Here is a 27551-nt window from a genome sequence, read left to right on the forward strand (position 1 = left end):
GCAATTGATTTCCAGCTTAACTGTCCAATTAAAACTTTTCCGATTGTCATGAGTGGGAGCAGGGTAATTCTTTATAGATCAGCAAATTGTATTCCTTCCCATAGATACTAAGTGGCGGACAGGCCATTTTTACAAATGCCCATTACATTCAGAAGAAATCTAGTAAAGACTACTATTATGCAAAAATTTGCAGTTTCTAGAATGAAGAAACCGTTCAGCTTGGAATATAACGCACATTATCTATATAAAATCAGTTCCTGTATGTACTGTAGAAGTATGAAAACACTGTCCTAGGGCGATAAGAAAAATGGTAAGAAATAGCTTCTTTTTGAAAATAGAAGGAATCTTTGCCTATGTCGTGATTTACCCATGTTAAATAAATATATATATATATATATAACAAGTATAACCATGAACTCTTATTGAAACCACGGAAAGTCCTCTTCCGAAATACACCATTAATGAATGGTATATATATTTTAAACGAAGAGGACTTTGTGTTTCATTTTTTTTGGTGCATTCTAGAGCAGGAAAAAGTGGTTTCAGTGTTGCTGATGTCCAGATTCAAAGTACACCTAAAATCATACGTGTGCATGTTCTCTGCCTTAGTTTGCTTTTGGGAAAGTATCAAAATTTTGAATTTTGATAAGGAGTCATAAAAAATGACGTGACATTTTCAGCAGGATGGTTTTGAATCCGAATTCTGAAATGCACAAAGGAAAAAAGTCTAGACAGGGAAAATAATGCTGTATTTTAGCCTACAGAAACCTTCTATTCCTTTTGAATCCACAGATGACCTGCTAGAAGGAGAAGTGTGGCTGCTGTAATGTGGAATCAGTGTGCTACATTAAGGACATGTTGCTCACAATTTATTGTTCTTATCCCTTCAGGTTTCCTTTTGGGATTATGTCATGCTTTTTGCAGTTATTTGTGATTAGTAATTAATATCCTCCAGCTCTGAAAGTATCTAGAGCTGCCAATGTACTCTGTGAATTTACTCTGTTTCTGCAGTTATAATATGCACTCTGGTATGGCCTCTACAACCCTGTTTGTGTGTGGAGTGCTCCTATAAATAACCCTGATATTCAGTGTTCATATAGAGCTATGGGACCTATTCTTCATGTAAAGTGACAAGCTGATAAATGCACAGCCCTCAGATAAGCTCCACTGATTGACAACAGCAGTTGATATGGGATAACATCACATGGGCAAATTTGTGACAATAAACTCTAAAATACCACAGTGTTTGGAGAATGTGATCGGCAACCAATCATTTAAAACATTTAAAATACAATTTGACGTACTTATATCTCTCTTACAGATCACTTACTTTGAGACGTCTGAGTGTCTATAAACTTCTTTATCAAGGCGTCAGTAGTTTGTGTGTAAAGGCTAAGAGCATATCTCAGGGACTGTAGGTCAGGGCTCTTTTCCAGGAAATTCTTTTTCAGCCCACTTCCTCCAGCATGGAAGTATTGCTAAAATGAAAAACAAATATGGTCATTCAGAGAGGCAAATTATCTGAGAGGCCTCAGTTACAGACATACAATTTTAAGTAAAATTCTTACACAAACTTTTAAAAATAACACTTGGCATGTGTAACTAGATTTACGATTATAGCAGTTGAGATAACTGTCATCATCTTTACTACAGAGCTTCTTTCCAAAGGTAAAAATTTAAGCCTTGTGGGAGCAAAAAAGATACAAAATTTTAATTTTGGTCTTCATGATCTCAAGTATTTATATGTCAAAACTGAATATACATATTTGCAGGGTTGTTTTAGGTTGTGGAGAGTGGAATCAGTTTTAATTCTTTACCTAAAAAAGATCTCTAAAATCAAGGCATGGTTTACAGCACAAGTAAAGAACATATTCTTTCTAAGGGAAGGGGGAATTTTGTTAAAGTTTTAAAAGAGAAGATCCTAGAATATGAAGTTTTGGATTAGCACTGCATTGTAATTGTGCCTGAAATTATGATTGTGCTTTGGGAAATTATTAGAAATTCCATGGAAGTTTCCATGGTGATTATCTTTTTTGATTCCAGTTTTGACCTGTTTTACCGTGGATATGCAGAAAATGTGTGTGTCATCCTTGAGTGGCCACATTAGGATTTCCTGGACTGTGAAAGGAAGAGGATGGAAGAGAAAAGTACTGCCCTTGAAGATGGGGAGTAAATTTCATCCTTCAAAAGCCGATTTCCTTTGGGGCAGAACAGCTGTACCCACAGTTCTCTTTATGCACTCCTATGAATGATACAGCAGTAAACCACTACACCAGTAGTGCTTCCTGCAAACCCTAAGGTGGAGGCAGATCTTCACTCTGCAAGCAGTTGCACCAGTGTTGCACCAGTGTAGCCACTACTGACAGCTGTTCATCAAGGCCTGCTTACAAGACAGCACCCCTCTTTTTGCTGTCCCACTTACACTGATAATTTGAGTGCTCCCTTCCTTCTTTCATTTAAAAAAAAAGCTAAATTAGCATAAATACTTTAAACAAAAGATAATTCCTGATCTACTGCTACAACTAGAGTTGGAACAAAATACGTTTACCACTTCGATGCCATGCTGACTATGTAAACTATTGAAGGTATTATATTATGTTTCCAATCCCAAAGCTGAGTTCAGAAAAATTAGGACAGATTCTTCCCTTCTTCCTCCCAAAATGAAGAATTTTCCCTAAAATTTTATACAAGACAGTGGTTGATGAACTAATGCACTTAAGCTACAAAGAAAAGATATATTTGCCACACACATTTAAAACCAGTGTTTTGTTCAAACGCTTTGCAAGGCATTTTGCAATCTATATTACAGTTCTAGGTCTCAAGATTGATGTATAAAGCTCCCATTAATGGCTAATTAGTAAAAGCAAACAATGTTTTTCAGGAAAACACTGTGACTACTTGATGACATGCAGTATTGGTCCACTCAATACAGGGAGTGTTGGGAACTGCAAGTAGAATCTATTCTCCCTGCATTTTTGGAGTGTTGCCAAATATATGCAATATATATATTTCAGTTCACATACATACATACATACTAAATGCTTTATCCTAAGCATATCCATCTGTGACAAAGCAGACCTACAGTCCATACATGCCCATTGCATGTTAGTCTACACATTTCACCTTCTGATTCTCAAGATTTTTGCAGGAGATGAAACATAAATGTACTTAACACAACAAAGTCATTATTTACTTTTCTGTGTTGTCAGCTACTGACTGTTACAGGGAAAAAAATATCTGTAGGAGCAAAACAAAGAATTTGAAGTCATCAGGCTGAAAAGTTTTATATTGTTTTAATCCTAAATGGGCAGTTAGTGTCAATTTAAGAGGTTCTGACCTTCTCATCCTTGCATACTTACATGAAATTTGCATCTTTCCAAGTGAATTATTTCATACTATATGTTCCAAAGAAATCTCTATTGTCTTAATTGTTTAAAAGCATATTCATGATTTCACCAAGGATCTTAATCAATTTATCAGCAAGTGCTAAAATCTGTTAATATTTCCTGCTATTGTGACAATTACTGTGATTTTTTTTTTTTTTTTAGTTGTGTCTCCCAGTAAAATGTTATCTGCAGCAGCAGCTACAAAGGACTAAAAGCTCCATGAAAGCTAACAGACATTTTAAGGAAACAAGGACACCTGACCCTAACCTTTCTGAGTTTTTATTTTTTTTTGCTTTTGCCCATAAATGGTAAATTTTGCATGCAAAACCACTAATATGAACATATCATTGTTGGATGGAATCGAATATAGAAAAATAATGAGTAAACAGGGTTTTACAGATTCAGTTGGACACCTAATACCCTGTTCTTTAGAGATGTAAACCTTAAAGTAGTTCACCTGCTACTCATGCTCCAGTGTGAAGAGTTTCAAGGTTCATAGGTGTCAAAAAAGGCTTGAAAGTCATACTGACAAATGAAAGGTGCAGAGACAAGTGCATAATGTCAGGTATGTGGAAATCAACGCTGTAGCCACTGCAGTCTCAACCAAAACTTGACAAATGCCGCACAGGTCATATCGGGTGGTAGTTTCACTTTGTAGAGTGCCTGTGGGTTTACAGTGCTTGCAAAGACAAAAATGGAAACTAGAACAATATTATCAATGCACATTATCTCTGGGCTGAGATAATGAGATAGCTGACATAACTCAGTTTGAGATAACTGAGGCCAGAAAGCCGCTTCTCCTAACAGTAAATTGCAAATTAAGCTAAAAAAAAAAAAAAAAAAAAAAGTGCTAAGGTTCTTTTTATGACATACGAAGACTGATGATATGCTATATATATTTAAGTTGAAAGAGTATTCCTTTATTTTATGCTCTTCAAAGCATTAATAACACCATCATCTATTAAATTATAATTGTAAGTTGCTCAGTGAATTAATTTTTGGTACTAAAAATTAGCCTAATGAAAGAAAAAATGAAAAAAGACTGTGCAAGCACAGAGATACTCCTCCCCACAAATCCCTTCCTTACAATAATCAGTTACTTAATTTTTGAACAGATACCATATGCCATTTTTATTGTTCTTCTATTCTTATTTGGGCAGCCATTCTTTTTGCTTTAAAACCCCCCATATTTACCTAGCATTACCAAAAAATTGTATATTTTGATCATTAAACTTATGAACTGCATTCCTAAATCAACATAGCAGTCTTTTTTTCTTGAGTTAACTCACAAGGTTTGTCTTTGTTCACTTTCTAATAGTGTAAGACCAATTTCTGCATGAACAAGAGTATTTACTTAGTATTTTGGAAAAAAAAGATTTACCCTATCATGTCCTAAGTACAGTAAGCAGGTTATAATGCCGTGTCATTGCCTTACAATTTGAAAATAGGTTTTCCAGAAAGCATTATTTTGCTCAGTTTATGAGTGTAGCACACACAGAGATAAGAATACCGAATTAATAGAGGATTTTTCCTTATTTCTATCCTTTTCCCTCCATTTCTAGACTTTTCTTTACTAAAATGATTAATATCTATCTATGAGTTTAAGCTCTGGAAATTCAGGCAGGGTTAGAATTTACATTTTTCCCAACTTTTATTTACTTAGAACAGATGCTTTGAAAGGAAAATAATTAGATTCACATACTGACCCGAGGACTCCACAGGGCTTAATTTGGGAGCACACAGTACTTCAGCATTTTGTTCCATTTCTGTTTCCACAATATCAGTAATGCCCAAATATTATTTTGATTTCTGAAAGACATGCCAATTCCACTGCAAATACAAAAGATGGCAATTGGGAGCCCTCTTTGATACTTCTTTCTTGTCTTTTAAGACACTATTTTGTTGTACAAGACTTGATCATGAATATGGCCTCTTATTTATATCTTCAATTTTATACTTAAGTAGCTGCCTCCTTACCTTCCTGATGTGCTGTCTCTTCAGCAGCAGATATGAAAATATGCTGTTATTCTATAAATCGATTGCTTTCAAGTTATTTACCCCAAGTGAAGATCCAGGCCAATGTGAAAAAGACTGATAAGTACATTAAATAATATTCCTTAACGGTTTCTTTTGACTTCAGAAACCCAACCTGTGAAGACTGTATGAAAGTCTCCAGTCTTTCATCAAAAAAAAAAAAAAAAAAAAGACTTTGTTAATCTCTTTACTTTTACATTTAGAAGCATAATGCAATAACCATAAAATGTGTGGAAGTGAAACCAAAGTTTTCAGAACAACTCATCTGGCCTATGACCTGATCCTTTCATCCTTCCAGAGAGGTCAAATCCTAGAGTTACTTTATCAATTACCAATAAATTAATTTGTATTTCTAGTAATGAGACTAGCACCAGGTAAGGTTGAATGGATTGTCTCTAATATGGCTCATTTAAAAATCTAATGTAAAACATTTACTGCACTCATAAGATTTTTTTCTAAAGTAGTTTTATGCATTACTAACATCTACATCAACAAGATGTTGGTAATGCATAAAAATTAATTTATTCAGAAGTGTTTTTAACAGGTGTGTGATGAATATGACTTTTTGTTTTCATTGAAAAGGGACCAACGTGTAGAATCAAATGGCATCTTTAAAGTAAATCAGATTATTTAGGAGTGACACTAAATTAGGTGGTGAATTCCAAACTGTAAAAAGTTGATAAATTCAACTGGACGTTGAATTTAAAATAGTGCATAGTAATGCATGGTATTAAAAGCCTTGATTTCTGGTGAGCTATAAAAAACATGTCATACATGTTTGCAGGAGAGCGCAGCTAGGAATAACCACACTTTTCAGGCCCAGTGTCTCCTTTGTGGGAGAAAAAGAGGTTATGCTGCAACAGAATAAGGATTTAGCCCAGCTGCTTCAGCTGCACTAACTCTAAACTGTAAAGGAACAGAAGAATCAGAGAAGCTTTGGCCACCAATTCCTTTAAGGGAACATGTTCTGTCTGCAACTGGTAGAATAATTTTTCTAACTTTTATGCAAGCAGACTATTAGGCATTCGCTTTCGAGTCGATACAAGGAGCTGAGGATCAAATGGTTCTTGACACATTAAAGGGATCTTTATGCTTCTAAGGGACCATTCTATATTAGAATCTGTCGTTTATGTCAGTCATGTTCTTGGTCATTCCAGCACAGAACAGAAAAACATGTAATGCTGTACCTTTATAGTAGCTAGTGCTACTTCCATTATTGCACACTGCCTCAGGGTCAGGCTTCTGGCTTCCTCTCGAATCACATGGTCCTGCAAAGCAAGTTAAGACTGCAGTTGATTTTGGAAGAGAGACAGCGTTGTGGCCTGTCTATTCTCGGAAAAAAAAAAACCAAAAGAAACCGACAAATGCCCCCCAAACTGCTATGATTAACAGGGATTAATTCAACTTTGGACTTCTTTTACAACAAATTATAACCTAGAGCAATCATGTTGTCTCTTGAAAACATAGATTGTAGAGAAAAAGAACCAATGTTTAATACTGAGCATCTGTGTAGCTTTATTTCTTTTCCTAGAACATATTATTTCTCTGTTCTGGGGGGGTTGGCGAAAAGTTTAAATTTTAAGTTTAAATAATTATATTAGATGATACTGAAAGAATTCATTTTATTAATGAACCTGACAGTTTAACTTATGTTTGCAAATGACCCATGTTTAAAAAGAAAGGGTTTCCTATTAGAACATAAGTTAAATAGAGTCATAAAGTGACAATACTCCTGTGAAATCTTTGTCTAAAATAAGCATCCTGTGATTTACTTAGGCAACATTTTAACTCCTCTAGCAAACTAAGCAATTATTCACAGAAGCAGGAATTACCACATTTCTGCCCAAATCTGAAATCCTAATGGCAAAATTGCTTGGCAAACAACTGATACCAGTATCAGATGTCTAAGCTCTCCATCAATTGTATTATGGACTTCAGTAATGTAGTGCTGATGAGTTTATTGTAGAGATAACACGCTATGTTTCAACACATACCATAAGTAATACACAGAAAAAAAATTACTAGTAGTCCCACCTTAGAGTATTTTCAGAACTGGTTCCAGAAGGGAACACAAAGATCTTGTAATTTATTTTTTTGTGATATTTAAGGCCTGGTTGTGCAATATGGGAATGACATCTTCTTGACCCATCTAGTGATCACTTTAGCATATAAACATACACTTTGTTATTCTTAATTTGGTTTTGATGAAACTGTAAAATCATTACTCACCTATGAACAGTTACTGCCATATTCAATCTTATTATAGTAAATAAGCACAAGAATGAGGCATGAGGCTTGGCCTCACAGTCACTAATATTTCATCTATTTTTTTCATTAGAGCAAGCCATTCACAGCTTCATTTGGCTCCATTACCTTGAGTTTTGACAGTTGTCCAAGATCTTTGGCTGCACTGAATATCATCTGTGGCCCCTGTAATCACATTGAAAATTCAGGAAACAGACTCACTACAGCATGTTTGCTTTTTATGTCAACACGATCTTATTTTCTGCTAGGACATTAGCCAAAGTCACTGTTTTGCAAAGCTAAATGAAAATTTCAATTACACGAGACATATTTTCATTCAGTTGATAAGGCCAAGTAGTTGATGCCTGCAGCATGATTCCCTCCAGTATCCTATACTCGATACAAATATTGCATGTTCTGTTGATAGTGGTTTCATGTGCTCCTGTCTGCTATCTCATTTTGTATTTAATATTTTTAAGCTAAGGCTGGGATTGTTCTTATACAGCGTGTCAATGAGATATCTGTCCATAATCATAGCTCTCAGGTGCTATGCTAATATAAATAATCGTAATGGGAAGTGAGCAGCCCTGAGAAACCTGCAAAAGCTTTGCTGTCTACGGTGAAATCCTCAGTTGAGTTAACACACAGCATAACAGCATACTGTTAAGCAAAAGCCTTTTTTTTTAAGAAAAGATACCAAAGTGTTATGACATTAAACCAATATTTTACTATAGCCAAATCCTGGCATGATACCAAAGGCCAATGCCTACAGGTTTGTCTTAGACAAACAGAATCCTACTATAATTCCATTCTCACATTTTTTATCACAATTACGCCAAGAAATATAATTACTAGTGCAATTACTTGGCAGTTCAGCAAGACATAGTTCTAATTGTCTGGATTTCAGGAAAAAAAAAAAGTCAGTCCATCTTACACAGCACAATACAGAACAATTTTTCATTAGTCTTTCTGTTCCAAAAGATTTCAGCTTCCAGACATAATTTTGCTTCTGTACAGTTCAAGTGCAAAAGATGTAATATAGAACTGCAGCTTAAATTTTCATTATTTATTAGTAGTGAGAATGGTAAGATAAATATGAAAATTAAAAACAAACCCTGCTTCTGAATGTCTGTGCCTCTCAGCCTCAGAGAGAAAGTAATAGTCAAGGCTACAGAAGGGAAACATCTCTCTTACAGTATCCTACTTTTCATTGATTTTGTTTAATTGTGTGTTCAAAAGTAAATAGAAGTAGCAAAATAAACACAACTAGCTATACACCTTTCACCATGCCTGCCAGCTGGGACACTTTATATAGAGGCTACCACTAGTAAAACCCAACAGCTGGTGAAGTGTAGCACACACATGTGATACTGCAAGCACTCTGAAAGCCTAATCCAGTAATCTTTGTACCTATTTTTCATGTTCCTTAATCATTACAAACTCTATATTTAAGATATTGTATCTTCTACTATACAAATGTTGAGCAAACTTTGGAAAAAAAATATGCTGCAGACAATTTCTAGTCAGAGGCTCATGTTTCTTAAGTGTCTGTGGACGAAGAATGGGGGCAAAGCACCTGTGGAAATCCCAGCTGCCACCATTTAAAATAATCTTAAAGAGTCTTGAATGATAGGTGCAGTCTCTACCTTTAATCAGTACTGGCTGATAAACAGAAGCCTTCTTACCTTTGGCCACTAACTAATCTAACGTCCATCCAGAAGACTCTTCATTCTGGGTGAGGGGGGAGGAGGGCTCCTTGCCTCTGCTTCTTCACCACCCTTTCTGTGTTCTCCCTGAAATGCGGAAGTTTTGCATTCCAGATGTACACCCACAGCTTAATGAAGTATCAACTTGCTAAACTAATGATTGGAATAAGCTTGTTTGAAATGGGCTTAACAGCCCGTCAGTGTCACAGCTTATTGCTTGGTGTGATTTCTGAGCATCAGTAACAGGTGCTTGCAGATTCAGGGAGATGAACTGAAATCTGTGTTCAGCTGGCAGTCAAAGGTTATTTTCACTATGGTTGAAAGACTAAAATCTTTTTATTATTTTTTAAATAAATGTCTACATTCAAACTCTTGGGGGGAAATGTTTCAACAGATGTTTTACTATCTTGACTAACTGAAACATATTGTGCTATTGTCCAAGTGGACTTACTAAGTCTTTGATAGGTAATTCTGTATTCTTGGCAGCCAATTAGGAAAAGCAACAGAAAAACCTCTTAACTCTGAAGCATGCTGTTCTATGATTCAGAGTGTAACAACTGATCCTGCATAAAGTTAATAAATACTCCTAACACCTGATGGGAAATGCAGTTACCCAATCCAAATGCTACTTACACATTTACAGATAAAATTTGCACCAAAATATTTGAAAAGCAAATTAAAAGTCTCAGAAATATAAATTTGACACAGTCACTCATTGAAAGAGAAGCTGTTTCTAATTATGCATAGTAAACACGAGCATTATTGTAAATATGAACAAATTCAGTGAATGGAGCCCTGGCTATGATCTTGTGATTAGCTCTAGTCTACAATTTTTAATAGCTCAGGTTATTTCATTACTACCTTAACACCATTTATAAATGTTCTATTAGATTTCCTCTTGCCTCTCCAGCAATATTCTTTCATGTATCTTTAATATATTATAATATGATTTAATGATATGTCTTTAACGTATGGATACTGACCAATAGATTTTTAGCAGCTTAACTGATATCATAGGATGTATAAAATTGCCCAAAGGCACACTATGGCAATGTCATGATTAGCTTGTCATAAAGATGGCAAATTTATTCTAGACAAGATTGAAAATGAGAAGAATTAACATTTATGTTATCCCAGTCCCTCAAAAAAGCAAAAAGCAATTAAAAAAGGCACTCCAAGCCAGGCTCTTTTTCTTTCATCCTTAGGCAGAATCAGGTTTTACTGGTGCCCTCGGCTCTGTCACCACTCAGGGTTCACGTCAGGGCACCACCCACACTGGTCTTGTGTGTAGCAGCACTATTTTCCATATTGAATATAGCTTCCTTCCCTCTTTTTGTCAGGCTGTAAATGCAGTCCTGCCCAAAGAGGACCCTCTATCAAGTCTGCTATTAAAATACCCTGAAACTTTAGAGATAAATTGGCTTAAGCTTCCTGATGTTAAGTGCTGCCTCAAGATGAGGAATGGCACAGCAGGCAGGACTGGAGAATGGGATGGAGCATTCCTGACTTTCTGGGAGGTGCAAAAATGGAAGTGATTGAATTCCTGGTACAACTGGAAAGGGCAAGGAACACTCTTGGTGTTACTGTGCATGATGAAGTAAAAAGAAACCAAACTTAAAAGCCCTTATATGAAAGCACATTACGAAGTCAATGATTCGGCTTCTTTTATACTGCATTCATAAAAACTGTTCCAAGTTGGAGCAGGCAGTAAAGGAAACAGCAAGGTCTTCCTCACCAGCTACAGAAGAGCAACCTAGCTACACTACTTTGAAACACTAGAGAGCAACACACTGCATACAGTCAATATATTATTCCTTCTGGTCAAGGTACAGAAAAGGATAGTATCAGACCCCTTGGCAAACACCTGATTGAGCACGTTATTACAATCCTTTATAACGTGTGTGAACTACTGCTGGGACACTTACGGTTTGGTCCGTCAGTGGTGGAAGCACAATTTGTTTCTCTATTTTGTTCAAGACTAACTTCCACAGCTCTTTTAAAACCCGTTTCAGAACTGTCTTCTCACAGATTTTCGCAGAGACACTTAAACTGGAATAAAACAAAACACAAACCAGTCTCCAAAACTAGCGTTAAGACTTCAGAGGTGCTGTATCACTATATGCTCAGATTAATGGCCATTATGGTTTAGCTTTTCTCTACCAGTAAGGATTTCTCAATGGCTTAGTTATTTTGCAATATTATCACTAAATATTTTTGGTAAAAAAAAGACTTGCAGATTATAAAATCATGTAAATCTCCACTACCCAATTTGTTGCTTAACATATTACTGATATATACTTATAAAAAATGAAAAATGACAATGAGTTATAAAGTTTGATGGATGATACCATTTAGCACTCAAAGCCCCTAAATTAAAGTTTTGGTATATAATTTGTTTATGTCTTAAAAATAAAAACACAAACATCTCACTTGTTGTCTTATACTTCTATCTACTGTGATGTAGAACCAGATGTTGATAGCTAATGCAAATTCAGGGCTATCATTTGGAAGCATTTATTCCTATATACTGGCATATCTGTGCAATCATACTATCTATTACTAACGGTAAAATTAAATTTTTGGAGGATCTATATACTTAGATTTTTTTCTTTATTTAAGAGTATATTCATAAACCATCTTGTATTTATTGCTATGAATAAGTAGCGTCATGAATAAAGTGCTGCAGTTTTCAGGCACAGGAAAAAATATTTCAAAATAATATCACACAAATGCATATGTGGGCAATTTTACAGAATTATGTCTAATCTATTAATGTAAAAAAAGATTACTATAAAGTCATTATAATATCACATCATAAATATGCCAATTCATATTTCTACCATCTCTTACTACTCTTAGTAAGCACATCAATAAAAGCATAATTAGGAAATAACTAAAACCCAAACCATATTAATATGACATGTTTATAATCCTATTATAAATATATATTTGTAAGAAAGGTGATATTCCCTAGCAGTGGTGGTTTTTTTTTTAAATTTCACATCTTTATTTTCTGTGCATGGGTTTAGCATCCGCTAAAATTCCATTTAACATTCCTGTGGTGAGGAATATTTTCTATTCGGACAGAAATTTAAAACCCATTTTTGTTTCCATTATGTCATTATTCAATTAAATCTCAAAGAATCTATGAAGACAGCTTTGAGAAATGGCAACCTGGAACCGAACCTGACAGGCAAAAGTCAGCTTACCCATTTTTTTAAACGATGAGCTTAGGATAGCACTTGTAAGTGTACAAACACTTTTGGCTTTTCTTCAAGATTTGTGCTAGGAGTAAATGCCTTTACTCAAAGATAATTAAAATTTAAAACCATTTAAAATTTTAAAACCATAAAAATAAAAAATTAATTAATTAATTAAATTAAAAATTAAAACCATAAAATTTTAAAACCATTTAAAACCATACTGCTTGAAAGCAACACAAGCCCCTCTTGTAACTTAACACATAGTACACCAGGTAGATCTTCTTTATACCACAGCTTGTGGAGGAGAAACCGTACACTAGCTCCTTTGTAATGACTCAAAACATGATGAGAAATAGAAAGGCAAATACGTAGCTTACGCAGAAATTGCTTAGTATAAGTAAACAGGTTAAGCATAGTATTCTGCACACATGTGAATACTACAGATATTAAAAATACTACAAAGTGGTTCTAGGTATTAATGATGCTTCAGGGTAAAACCAAGTATGCCTGATTGTAGCATCCAGTTCCTAATCTGCCACACAAACCAGCCTGCCACACTTACGTTTTGTCCAGGAAATCCATGAGAGGCCGAAGTACAATCTCGGCATCAATGGCCGCGCTGTTCTTATTGGCTGCTGCATTCCCATTTCCTCTCATTTGATTCAGTTCATTGCTCATTTGTCTTACACAATCTTCAATAATAAATTGGAAACTACAGGACGGGGGGGGAAAAAATAAATGAAAGAATTCTGGGATAGAAAACAACATTTATCATTTTGCATCAGGTTCTTCAACAAGATTTAAATCTTTTCTGCAATGATGTGTTCACAAACGCAAGATACTGCAGGTGTTACAGACAGAAAATAACTCTTCCTAAGGATTATAGCTCAAATAACTAATTCATGTACTGTTTTGATTTTTCTCCCCCCTTGTTTCCATTCTGTCATTATGCTTTTCATACCCTTGTAGGGGTGCCAAGTAATTATTTTCTGAAAGCAATAGATGTATCAGAACCTGTACTTTAGGGTATGGTTAACTACCAGCTAGCAACTTCTCAAGATGTTGTTTTTGGTGTGAAAGAACAACAGGAACAGGTAACTACAAATTATTTTTCTCTTGATGGTTAATATGAACCAAGCTTTAATATTCTTCTTGAGGACAAACAGAAAACAAAATAGAAAATGATTTTGCCCTGTTTGGCTCAATTTGACTTTTTCCCAGGTTTCACACAGAGTCAGTGCCATCAGAAGCTTTGCTTACTTCTTTACTAGACAGAGCTAAAACATTTGGACTGTTTAAAATATTCTTTCGCAAAATAAACCACTAAGAAGTAGTTAGACTCTTCCTCCTGGAAGGAATCTTTTCCACTTCAAGGTCAGTGTGAACAAATTCTTGCTCCTCAAGTTGTATCTGTTCAGCTTTTCTGAAAACTGTTCTGTTTCCTAACTGATCTGCTTGAGCAACGTGTCTGACAGTCTTGTAGCATCATTGATGTGATACAGTCTTCAGTCAATATATTTAAACAATCCAGAACAACAGTTAATCAGAGTCAACAGTTCAGAGGCAGAATAAGGCTCTGTACACATGGTAATTTGGTTTATGAATTAATTTATGATTAATTGAATTGGTTCAGGATTAGTTTATGAACAGAAATGCAAAACAGAGGCCATAAATATACCAGGCCTATTAATGTGAAAAGATAAATGGCAAAGATTAACTTGAGGGAAGTGAAAGAGAACTTACTATGAGAGAAAAGAAACATTATAATTAGGCAGTAAGCTGTTCCAGCTACATGGTTAATCACAGAAAGACAACGCAAATCTCCATGTGAAAACACTGGAAAAATTGGAAACTTTTCCAAGTACACTTGGATGTGTACTTACCTACACACTTCAAAGCCCTAGATAAAATCAACATGAAGCTGCTATTGAAGCTGCTTATGTAAATCCTTGGGACCAGTCTCTCCAATAAAAGCCAAAATAATGCATTAGCTTTTCTTGACATTAGCCATCTTTCTAACATTGTTAACTTCACAACCCCCCAGCAATAAACTGACCCATAAGGAATGTTCTAGCTCTCTGGAGCATACCCTAGATTGAGCTATTCCTGCATTTTCTTTTGCAGAAACATAGTTGGCTTATTCAGAAAGAAGCCCTGGAAAGAAAGAATATTCATGCACTGTCAATGATCAGAGAACCAGGGCCTGGGAGCAAAAATAAAGCAAGACAATATGACAAACAAATCACACTCAGAAAAAGTGAACACTGTCCACCCAGACGGTTCATTGATGGATTAAATAAGCAACTACAGACTTCACTTAATGAATACCACTACAGCACTAATCCCTCTTTCTTAGATTCCTTTCTAATTTGATGCAAAAATAACGTGCAGCACAGGCACTGCTGGCACAGCACCATATGCATTCAAGACTGCAGTGTGCACTCTGATTAATGAGAGATTTTGAGAATAAGGCTCAGTAGACAATTTTTGCAGAGCCACAGGCAAGCAAATGACCCAAGGCAGCCATTCACAGCGACCGTTTGAAGCAGGCTAAACATAGGCAGACATCCCTGGTTGAAGCAGGCCACTTGGAAAAAGCTGTCAGTCTCGGGAATTATCATAAACATGGTCAGAGAAAAAAGTCTAACGCAGCATCAGGCAAGAACAAACCAGCAAGTTTTGTTTTCCAAAAGACAGAACAAAAGCCATCAGCCTCACCTCTGTAACACGTTCATGCCCACAGACCATCTTCAGTTTTCTTTACGGTGAGGTTACTGCTATATGTTTCAGAGTCTAAACACATACACACACACAAACGAACACCACTTCATCAGGGCAGAAGCAAGCTGTACCTCAGGACATCCAAACAACCACCCAGGATTAATCAGCGAGGCAGATTTTTGAACAGGAATATTTCTCTAAGGTTTGTGGTAAAACGGGTTTGTTACCTTGTAGCATACGTTATGCTGAGTTCATCCAATACATTGCTAAGTTTCACCTGAAGTTCTTTTAGAACAACACTAGCTTCAGGATCCAACTGTGAAGAGATAAGTAATGTTATGTTTTACTTATACACTATGTTTTTGGGTTTTCCAATACAATTAATGAATTAGGAATTATATGTAATGGTACACTGCACTATGGAAAACCAAATGTGGAAACACCTGTCACAACACAGGATTGCTTTAGTAGGCCCAAAAATCCAATTACCATTTAAAGGAAAATATTTGATCGTAATAATGAAGATTTATATTGTTAGAAATCAAAACTGTGCCATTAAACAATGGTTTTCTATGGGATGGTGCAAATTGTGTTGGCAGTCACAAGAATAGAATTACCATTATCAGGCAAATGGTATTCACAAGGCATACCAAGAGAAGGATGCATGAGAATGTAGTGTTTGTGTTAAAAATACTGCAGTTGTTCGCATCTTTTAATTTTTTTTTGTGCATTTCACCACCATCGGTACATTTTTTGTGATTTGCATGGAAGATGTTTCCATATTCCCACTAATGCAGCATAAAAGTAGAACAGCCAGCACTGGAAAAGATGGCTTGAAGACTATCCATGCTGCTTCTACTGATATAGTATGAGGAGAAGGAATCTATTCAATTTCAGTACTTCTGTTTCTAAAAGCCATTAAGACATACATAATTCAAGCACAGTGCTAGACATTCTGATGCACAGGGAGAACACCTCCTGTACCTCTGATACAGGTTTTCTAAGCACAGGAAGAAAAAGAATGCAGGGGAGAAACATAGTTTTACATTTACAGAGATGGGGATCCATGCATAGGTATTTAATCAAAAAGGTACTCTGTTGATATTGATCAGCAACTTGTTTATTTGCTATGCATTCTTTTTCAAATAAAAAAAAAATTGACTTTTTGTCTCCTTGAGCTTTTAGCATTTAGGAAAAATAGTTACAGTCCATTGTGGGATATGATTGATGATCATCAGGATCAACAGCTGAATGTGAATTAACAGCTGATGTTCCAGGTCCTTCAGCTATCTACATCACAACATTAGGGAATGATTTTCAATGATAATCCGCAAATTCTGGGCTCTGTTCTGCAGCAAGGTCAGATACAGATCTTCTGACAATTTCAAAGGAAATTGCGCATTTAGAATACATAATCAGGTCTGTCTTTATTTGCATTTTCATATCTTTCAACTGCATGAGTAGTGTTTAGTGCTTATTCTTCATCCGATGCTTCAGAGTACTATGGTGCAGTAGGTCAGCTCTTTTAATCACACTTTAGAGACAAGGGGAAGCTGTGTCACAGCACATTGAATAACTTACATGAGACTACACAGAAATTCTAAGGCAAAGTAAAGAAAAAACAAACTCTGGAACACCCTCAAAGATCTACTGTGTTCTAATCTTAGACCATCCTTTCTCTCCTTCAAAGTTATGTGTGGTTTAAAAGCATAGAAAATCCAAGATTTTCATTACAGTTTTTGACAAAAGTCTGAAATAGGTGACAAGGGGAATTGCCATACATCCCTTAGAAGATATTCACTGATGTGTAGCACTTTTCTAATCTGAGCAGCTCATATTTTAACACTGTGACTACTTACTGATTTAGTTTTTAATTACTTTGCATTTGGAGAAGTTTTGTTGCTTCTCCACTTCATGTCTTAGTAGTTTCCCTGGCAGATGCACTCTGACAGTTCATACACTTAAAGTGATTGTTTTCCTTCATATGAAAAGCAGGGATAAAAAAGCTAATTTTACTGAAATGTCTATATTAGTTAACAAAGATAGAGTTTACTAAGAAAGGCAAAGATTTTTCCAGGAAATGCATTTCACTAGGGAATTATACTGCCTCCTTTGGCGGGATACATACAGGACACAAATTTAAGATCACTAGAATATTAACATTTAACAAATACTGAACACACAGGTATTCACACTGAACATGATACACATCAGAGAAAGCACAAAAATACCAGGCAGGCAGAAGACTCAAAATTTCTTACCAGGTCATGCACAATCTAGAGAATCATCTTGTTACTGGGACTACTAAGGCCAATGTAGTTACTTTCTATCAGAGGTTGTTGTGATAACCAGAAAACACAATATATTTTCTAAATTCACCTGGAATTGGACTTAGTTTGGCCAAAATTGGACTAAATACTAATATCAGACTGCGGACATAACACACATTATAGAAAGGTGCATGCAAGTGCTAGACATTTTAGAGGGCTTTGTGCTCACAAATTGCATGAACAAGTTTGTGTGTGCACAGCTGGAGGCATCTGGCAGGACATCCAGCCTCGTGTATACACATGCTCAGGCTTATTAATGCAGTGTCATAGGGAGGAGTGGAATATAAAGAGGTATGCGGGCTGACCATCCAGGTGCTAGGCACCTGGTGATGTGATGACTAAGAATACATTAGCAAGATTTTTAAATGCTACTGTTATTTTTGTTTAGCTACTGGAAAATACGGCAATTTGAGTGTCCCACCAGGACTAAAATGTGCACTTTTCATTTATTTTACCATGCGCCCTCTATGTGCTAGTGAGTTCCCAGGGCAAATCAGAGGATCCTCAGGCATCAGCCCTTGACTGGCATCATCCAAATATACCACAGCCATGACTCACTTTTTTTTCTGATATGGTACAGCTAAGATGGGAACTATTATGATGGTTCTATACTATGAAATTCTGGGGGGACTTCACCACTGGTAAAGATGGTTCTAGGGTGGCCTTGTGCAGTGGAGATAAGGTAAGTCAGCTTTTGGTACCTCTGCGCATCACACACACTAACTAGTATAGATTATCTTCTGTATATCTTATCTTTTATGCGTAAATTAATCCACTAATTTTTTAATATGAAAAATATGTTCAGCTATGATGCTTTACTTAAAAAATAGAATATTTGAAAAAAAAAATTCTGTAGAAGTAGGAAGCGTTACTGTCTCCCTCTTAAATATTCTAAAAGGCTGTAGTTCACAACATGACTACACTAAATTTTAAAAACATCACAGTTTTGCAACAACAAGCTCAAAAAGGAATTTTATTTGTGCTTTAGAAGGATCTATTATTTCAGCAATGGTTTGAACAACTCCTGCTAACACATTTTATACCAGGTTTGCTTATTCTTAGGAAAGTATTGTGTGGGAAATGCACTATAGCACTGTGCAAATGGTTTGGCTTAATGGACAAGCTGCACGACTTATGCAGGTTGACATCACAACACTCACTACTTGAGACAGTAACACATAGCTCTCAAAACTGCTGTGTAAAGGAGGCAAGTTTCCCAGTGAGGCAAATCAGTGATGAAGAGATTAATTCATTTATCTAAGGCTTTCCAGTGACCAAGAGAAATCCTCAGCTTTTGTGATTTGGCTGAGATTACTTACTAGCAAGGGAGTAACGATAAAACAACCATCTCTGCTTCATGAGCCAATCTGTTTTTGGATAGTGCAGAGTTATTATGGGAAGGGAGGTGTATAAGAACTCAGGTAAATGCAACCTGTAATTCTTCATACTAGTTGCTACTAGTAGCAGTTTAAGTAAATAGATACAAACATGCTCAGCTGCAGAAATCTCAGCCACCCAGATGTGGTTAAATGATGAATTACAGGGTTAACCCAGCCCTAATGTTACCCTACTGTGCAATCAGCCAGAAGGAAAGGATGGAAGTGAGGCAAAAGGCAATGCTGATCAGCATCTGAGAAAAGGTTGTATAGCCATACACAGATATGAAAATGAAGTGTCTACAGTATTGGGGACTTTTTCGCCTCAAGTCTTACCTGCTCCATAGAGTTTGATGCAGAAGGAAAAAAACCCCATGCCTGAACAATTTTTCAGGAAAATAAAAGAAAAAAAGCCCTAACTGAGCAGATTATTGTTGGGAGAAAAAAAGATGAGTGTCATTAATGTGCCATATCTAATTTAAGAATTGAAAGAGAGAAAAGACCATTTAATCCCTTAGCTTCTTGGGTTCTATTTACAGCTCACAGCATGTGTGGGCTAGTCTTAAAATACATTGGTAGGTTGCTCAGGTGTCAAAATCTGGATTTTTTTAAAGAGCAAACTTACTTCAGTAGTGGAAATGTTATTAACCTGTTAACGTGCAAATCACACTTTTCTACCAATTCTTAATTTGCTTGGCTTTCTTAGGTTCATAAATATTTCTGTTATTTTATCATCTTCTTAAATAATAGAGTTAATTTTTACCCACAACAGAACATACTCATAAATGTGTTGGCACACTTCATAAGATGGGTTAATTATGGATTATTAAATAGATAATTAGAAGTTTGACTTTTTCTGAACGCTAAACAAAAGCAGAGAACACTTTTGCTGAACAGCTGAAAAAATAAGAAATATTTGAACATCGCTGTTTCCAAATGCTGCCTGTCTAAAACTGTGAAATTTTTTATACATACAAGCCTTGGAAAAGAGTTAAAGATCTGATGAATTTGGCTGCTTTCGACATAATGCGTTAGATTGAGCTATTCCATGCTGTAATTTAATGTGTGCTAGTACGGACATAATCTCGTTAACTGCAAATTTGGTAGTGTTTCTACAGAAAACTACAGAGATGCAAATTACTTTTGCATGAGTTAAAGGGAACCTCTTTAATTGGAATTCCATTTATCTGCAATTTCACAGATCTAACTGCTTATAGTTTCCTAATGGGGCCACCTGATTACTTCCTTTCAGAAAATAGTTTTGCATATTGTATGTGCACCTAGGGAGGATAGAGGAATTTATCAGGTCCGTCCCTTTAGTGGTTCTTTTTGTCTCTGATAGACATCATCCCTCCTCCACCTCCCCACCCGACTACCTAGGTACAGTGAATCCCATTTTGAGGTGTTTGGCTGCCACTGCTCTAAACACTTATGCCTCTGACTTAATAGATTTAAAGATGGACACTTCAGAGCTATTCTGCTTAAGTCTGGGCCTCTGTCATCCCACCAAAGTCTTTAGGACCACACATAGATTCCTATAGGAATTCCTAAGCATTACATGTAAAGTTGGAACTGAACTTACTGCAGTGGAAATATGCTTTAGCTACAGTCAGTATAATACTGTTGTATGTAAACAACCTGCTTTTGCTTTCCACCTTTTTTTTTTTTCCCCACCTAATTGCTGTAACTCATTTCTGCCATGTTCTGCTATCTAGTGAAAAGCAACACGAGCATTAACTTTTTTTTCTTTCCCTTTTATCAGCTTCCAACTTGTCAGACATGAAAAAATGATTTAGTGCAAATGTATGCACTCCTTTTGGACAAAACAAACAGGAGCTAAACCAAAATTCTACATTATGACAATCTGTTCCCATGATTTTGGACTTGATTTTTAAAAAAGACAAGACAGTTGGTTCGATCCCACTTTACTACTCTTACTTTACTATGGCAGACTGATCTCATTTACATAGTTTTTTAAGTACCCTTCCTGCTTGGCTACAGCAGAAGAGGAGAGTTAATGCAGAAACTCATGTTGTTCAGACTATTTTATGTTAATGGCAGGAGAGCTGAGAGCCCCGCTTTTTCTCTATTTATAGAGCTCCCTGCGCTGCAACATGCAATAGGCCCACTCCGAACATAGGGACTGCTGCTTGATTGTGGTATTTTGACTGCATAATTTGAAAGATATACTGCTCACAATGTGACACTGAGGAGATTAACAGCATTTAATTTTTCTTAGAATTAGTTTTGCTTCAACTGAAATGGGTCTCATTATTCTGCTGAAAACCATCTGACTTTTTATACCCTCCACAAGCAAAATATTAAACTATTTTCTCCCTGCAAGGAAACTGCTTACAGACTTTATTGCTGGCTTTGTTTCTTATACGTAACAGTTCAATAAGGCAAATTGGCCATTAGCATTTATACTCTTGGAATAGGCAGGGGAATAAGTATTCCAGTTTGAGGACAAACTTTTTAGGGGCACTTTGATACGGGTGACAAAAAAAATGGAACGTGAATGTATTTTTCTTCAAGAAATTCCCCTACTGAGAAACAAACAAGACTTTGAATGTATTTTTTAGATCTTTTTTCTTAGACCATGAATCAGAGATGCACTTAAGGTACCTAACAAAGGGATTTTAGAAAAATACCTCTGAATTCTCTCCAAGAGCTTCATGTTGCACCACATTTGTAGGAAATATTGCTTTGATACTGTAACACCCTTAATAATTCATCCTCATTAACATCAGAAGGGAAAGCAAAAAGGATGAGAAGTGATGAGAGATTTTGAAAGAAAACTGCTATGAAAAATCCCAATTTTTTTTTTTTTTTAAATTATATAAGCTATTGGGAGGAAAAGGAAAACTAATATTTTCCTGAGGAAAATGGAACATTTTGGAGATTCAAGAAAATATTCTGATTTGAAAATAATTTGATAGATACAGACATAAAGTGCTATTCAGCTTTCCTCTGCCCTTGTCTTCATCAGGATTTATGGACACTTAGCTGTTTTTATGATTCATGACATTCAACATGTAGGATTGAATCCAAGACCTTAATACAAAAGTACTTTGCACAGAACATAAGAGAATGGAAGACAAGATTATCTGTAATATTCAGAGAGTTAAAGGGGATTAATAGTAACCACAAAAATCATAGCCACGTCTGGATGATAAATATATATTTTTAAAGTTTGATATGAAATTTTCAGTGATGACAAGGCTGCAGAAGTTTATTTCACGTTCTCTGGAGCAGGCAGTATTTTTGCCATGGCGGCTTCAAGAAGCTATTACTAGCTCAACAAAACCTCCTCACCTTGGAGTTAATCTGTAGGTTCATTTGGAAGGTGTTATTCATTGCATGTCACGGGACTATCTTACCTCTGCAGCGTCCCACTGTGGATGTGGAAATATGAAATAATGGATTTTCCAATTCTCTCTATAGTGTGGTCACATTAGATCAAAGTTTTGTGAAACTATCAAACTACAGTCTCAACAAGAACAAGCTGATGTATGTGTAACTTCTTTTTTAAAGCCAGCTACTGATAATAAGGATGGTATATTCATGATCTAAACATTGCTTTTTAACAAGAAGACAGGATTCTATAGCTCGAAAAGATGTTAATTTCTTCATTAGTTTTCAAAATAGTCAAAGACTACAATCAACAAAGTATTGAAGCACATGCTTATGTCCTTTTACTGTTGACAGGACTTCAGGCACTTTTAAGTCTTCTGAAATATAAAAGAAGATAAAGCTAAGCATGTTCTGAACTGTTGAGTAGCAGCTTTTGGTGAAATGGTGCCAAATCTTGAAAACAAGCAGGCCCTCAGATACTGAAAAATGCACGTAAAAAATGTTTTATAGATTTTTTAGAAATTCTGAAAGACTGTCTAGTAAAACTTTTCAATTTAGAGTGTTGACTAGATGCCCAAGCATAGCTCTTTTTGATTTTAGATTATAGGGAATTACACAAATGCATCAATGGAAATTAGTAGGAAATGTGACTGTTCTTAGCTTTAGAAAATATGGTCAGGAATAATAAAAGATGCTTACTATCACAAACCTCATAAGAGAATCTCTCTCCTTCTTTCTTCTGCTCAGTGGATTGCAAGTCAAAGGCATTAGACAAAGACATGACACATTACAGACAAAGCACAAAGCACATGTTCTACAAAATTTTCAGATACAGGCAAAACATACCAATACATAAAAAAGCAAAGTATAGTCCATTACAAACATTAAAATAAAGCTGGCACTACAGATTACAACACAAAACACCCAGTGCTGGTTGAACTTTACAGATCATTAGCATGTTTCTGTGAAATAGTGTTAGGTCTTTCTAGAATTGTCAGGACATTAAATAGTTCTTGTAGGCTTTTTTTTTTTTTTTTAGAACATTTTGATTTTCTTTGCAAGCAGAAGTGAAGGCTGTGACTAGGTTGAAAACATGATGCTAATGATCTCTAAGGAACTCTGAATGAACCAGGAAAGAAATATGACTCACCTCCTTTCCTCCCATGGACTCAAACATTTTCTCAAGCTGGACTCTTAATTGTTGAATGTTGTTCATCAAGATACAGGGCTACAAAGAGAGCATCAAATGTGAGAATGTGCATGTTATGTTCCTTTTATGTATGAATATGTGTATTCGCAGCCTCTGGGCCGAAGACCAGTTCTTCAGCAGCCCTACATTCACGCAACTGTGTTTTTCAGAGGAGGATCTCAGGTTCCCGACCACTGCTGCCTCCCCTTCCTTCTTTAATTCACACTCCTCTTTGCCCAGTCAGCAAACCCACTCAGCCAGTGACCGCCCATTATGCCCTTAAGACAGTCTTGCCCCACAGGAAACTGAATACCTTCTCCCAACCAGCTGGGCAGTTTTCAGACCCCAGTACTTCACGTCCTGAACCTTATAGCCCATGTAGTCGCTGGTCATACTAAATAAAATTACATCTGGTGGATTAATGCAAGTAGTACATTATCGTCTCTTTGAGAGTAGACACAATAATGATCAAAGTACTTTGGGAGTGAAAATAGACTGGGGGAAAGGGAATGCCAGATTGCTTTCTAGACCCAGTCTTTTCAGAAAACTGCGACAGCACTGTAACCCAGATAATGGCTGATGCTTAAGTATTTGAATAAATCAGACAGTTCTGTTGATAACAGAATAATATTTCAGAAATGTACATTTTGCATTGCTTGAAAAGTTGGAGAATGAATTAGGAAATATAATTTTGTAAACATATTATTTTAGTCTAAAAATATTGCTGTTTAAGCTCATTGTTTTAAGGCAGAACACAGAGCCACAGTATAAAAGACAGTGATTGCTGGATAAATATAAGGTAAAAAGTAAAACATGGATAAAATTAAGCAGCTAATTACAAAATTATGGAAGAAAGGATCTATTACTAGAATTTTGTGTACTCTGATGACATTATATGCCAGTTTGGTATGGTGCAGGGGAAGCAATAAGACCGTACTTGCTAAAAGAGTTCTGGTTGGCCAAGGTCAGTGTGTTCTAGGGCATGACTGGATTAATTTACACACTGAAGTAACGCATTTCAATAAAACACATATACTTTTTTCAGACAACAAGAAGGTGATGGAATGATTATAGTGATTGATACTCATTTATACCTTTCTAGTTAATAGCATGTTCCAATGTAGTGCTGAAACATGGTGGCATTAGATTTTGGTATTCAAAAGATCAATAACACAATTTAGCTTTAATTAGTTCTACATTACTCTCAAAGGAATTTGGTGTCAGAGTCCTTCTCAACCGAAGGAAAAAAAAGAAATTTGATCTAACTTCTTAATACTTACATTACTGCTTCCCAGTGAAGCATGCTATTTGGCCTCCTGCAAAAGACAGCTGGCTTTGTATAAAGGTTGAAATATCACCTCTCTTCCTGTCTCTTGAAAAATCCACAACTCCCACTTCTTCTATTTGTTTATCTACCTTCTATTAATTTATGATCATTAAGACTGTGTCCTCCTCTCCTATCTCCTCTCTTCTGACATATTCATTATTCTGGAAATTATCTGCAATATCACAAATCAATGATTATGATTTCTGATGGAGGAATAAGTAGCTGAATATAACGTCTTGGTTCTTTTGTTAAAAACAAGTGCAAATGCCTTTGGCAATATACTGAAGCTGTGAGATAAATACTTCATACTGAGGCAGTTTTCAAAGTTTCCTTTGAGGCTAGGTAAGGTTGCTCTTTCAGAGCCTAAGCGTACCTTGGCTCAATGGAAAAATTTCAATTGCTGTCAGTAAATAACAGAACCAGAGCTTAAAAACATTCTCAACTTATTATTTCATTATCACCTTGTTCTTCCAAATACTCTTTGCAGCAATTTACAGGAATCAGCCAGATGCAACAACACATAAAAGCGAGTGGCAAGTACAATACATAAAACCAGGTTTGTTTGCAAACTCTGACAGGAGGTGGAAGATAAGAGGATGTTTTTACATTAGATGCATATCTTTATGAAAAGCACCTTTGGTATGCTTTTATTTGAACAGTTTATGTGCACATTTTATAGTCTTTAATAAAAATAGTAGAGGTATTTACTTGAAAAATAATGCCAAAAATCTAACTTTAATCATAAAATGTATTTGTTTTAATCTCTTCTGTCAACTCTAATGCAGGAGATAGACTTTTAATATAATTGAGATCATCAAATCAAGTGGTCTTTTATTAAGCTAAAAGTATATATTTCAAAAAGGTAGCTTCTGTTAAAAATAAGTTATGTCCCCCAAAGGCATTTGATGTAATACTTTATATCATAATGAGATAACTCCATCTAAAGCTTTAGTAAAGATTGGCATACCAGGGCAACTTCAGAAATCAATCACTCCAACAATTAAAAAAATCCCATTGGACAGGCCAAAAGACTACAAAAACAGTTTGACTCAATGACTCAACACTATGTATTAAAACTGATTTCTTCGAGAAAGCAGTAAGCTTTATTTAATATTAGCATTAAATTGAAAGAAATGGAAAAATATAGCTACAAAATTTATTTCTTTTTTACATTAAGTTTTGAGAATAGTTACGGCTCATATTGGGTCAAATACAGAGACATTATTTTAGATGAAGCTTGGTTTGGACTGATTAACATTAAAGTAGAAGACGTGTAATGCATTCACTCCTCCATACCGGGGAGAGAGAGTATTGTGTTCTTTTCAGCTCTGTATTTGCCCTGGATGGGGGATAGGTAAGGAATACGTAGAAGGTGTATCTGTGAAGTTAAAAATACATGAAGATTTACATCCTGCTAGATTATGGGGAAAAAACCTGGCAATATGGTGTGCTGGTTTATCATATATCAACTGGTATCCGGTGACAGGACTCGTGGAAATGGTTCAAAGCTGCATCAGGGGAGGTTCAGGCTTGACATTAGGAAGCATTTCTTTACCGAGAGGGTGGTCAAACACTGGAACAGTCTTCCTGGAGAGGTGGTCGATGCCCCAAGCCTGTCAGTGTTTAAAAGGCATTTGGACAATGCCCTTAACAACATGCCTTAACTTTTGGTCAGCCCTGAATTGGTCTGGCAGTTGGACTAGGTGATGGTTGTAGGTCCCTTCCAACTGAAATGGTCTAGTCTAGTCTAGTCTACTCTATTTTATAACTGGCATGTTTCCTAGTGTTTCTACAGCTATAAGACTGATTCTTCTTACACAATGATTGCCAAACTTGGCCTGGTGCTTTTACTCTTTTCCGATACTGAAAAGATTTAGTACTGCCAGAAGAAAGCTGTATGGCTATCTACTAAAGTGAGTCTTTTCAACGTGTTTACTGCAAAGGGCTTCAAGGGTGAAAATATCTGAAGTGGGAAGTTAAATCTGAGACATGACACATCTATATAAATAAAAGTCACTCCTCTGTAAAAACTTGTATATAAAACTTCTACTTAATAAAGTTTTGAGTTGGGTATTTTTATTTATTAACTCTAGTTTAGACAAAATTGCGTAAAAGGAATGGAATGGTATAAGTCTCTCCTAGCAAATATATCTGTGGCCTGAAAAATTAATGTTTAGTCTTTTGTAATGTTGCTTATAAGAAGAACCACCAATAACTGATATTTAGCTGCAATAGATGTCTTTCTGAATTCTATTATTGTGTATATGTTGGTGAGCTCTAGATTATGACACTGTCTCACACTACAGAGAGCACTGGCAAGAACGAGCGCGTCCTCAAGCCATGCACAGGGATGTGACAAATATAGCTGAGATCTGTGTATGAGCTATATAAGGGCTATATTTTTAAAGGTGAATAGTATGAGGATGGTGCTGCAGTTATTTATCTAATCGTAGACTGATACATCTGTACAACATACTACTAAATATAGCAGACATAGTGCTAAATGTTGCCTGCCTCGGGAGTACTAGCTTTGATTGAGTATCAATGATACTGAAAAGTCAGTTTACAAGAACAATTTTCCTTGGTCCTGTTAAGCTATTGGTAACGTCTTGATTTGCTTAACCACATCTTTAGTGTCCGTATCTCATTTATTTCTGAGTCCATGGCAATCTGGTCCTTCA

At 35.9% G+C, this 27551-nt stretch overlaps 1 protein-coding gene across 6 annotated transcripts in view; it reads right to left on the reverse strand.

Moving 5' to 3' along the window:
• The window catches only part of UNC13C (unc-13 homolog C), a 238892-nt gene that overhangs the window by 15525 nt on the left and 195816 nt on the right, over positions 1-27551 (reverse strand). For all 6 annotated transcript variants that reach the window (XM_076347732.1, XM_076347731.1, XM_076347734.1 and 3 more), the window contains 7 exons: positions 23505-23582; positions 15522-15610; positions 13136-13285; positions 11296-11419; positions 7794-7850; positions 6608-6688; positions 1331-1478 (listed from right to left, as the gene is read on the reverse strand). In XM_076347732.1, the coding sequence (XP_076203847.1) occupies positions 1331-1478; positions 6608-6688; positions 7794-7850; positions 11296-11419; positions 13136-13285; positions 15522-15610; positions 23505-23582 (727 nt within the window). The remainder of the gene's footprint in view (positions 1-1330; positions 1479-6607; positions 6689-7793; positions 7851-11295; positions 11420-13135; positions 13286-15521; positions 15611-23504; positions 23583-27551) is intronic.

The sequence above is a fragment of the Aptenodytes patagonicus genome, chromosome 10 (assembly GCF_965638725.1).
Source record: "Aptenodytes patagonicus chromosome 10, bAptPat1.pri.cur, whole genome shotgun sequence".
Lineage (NCBI taxonomy): Eukaryota > Metazoa > Chordata > Aves > Sphenisciformes > Spheniscidae > Aptenodytes > Aptenodytes patagonicus.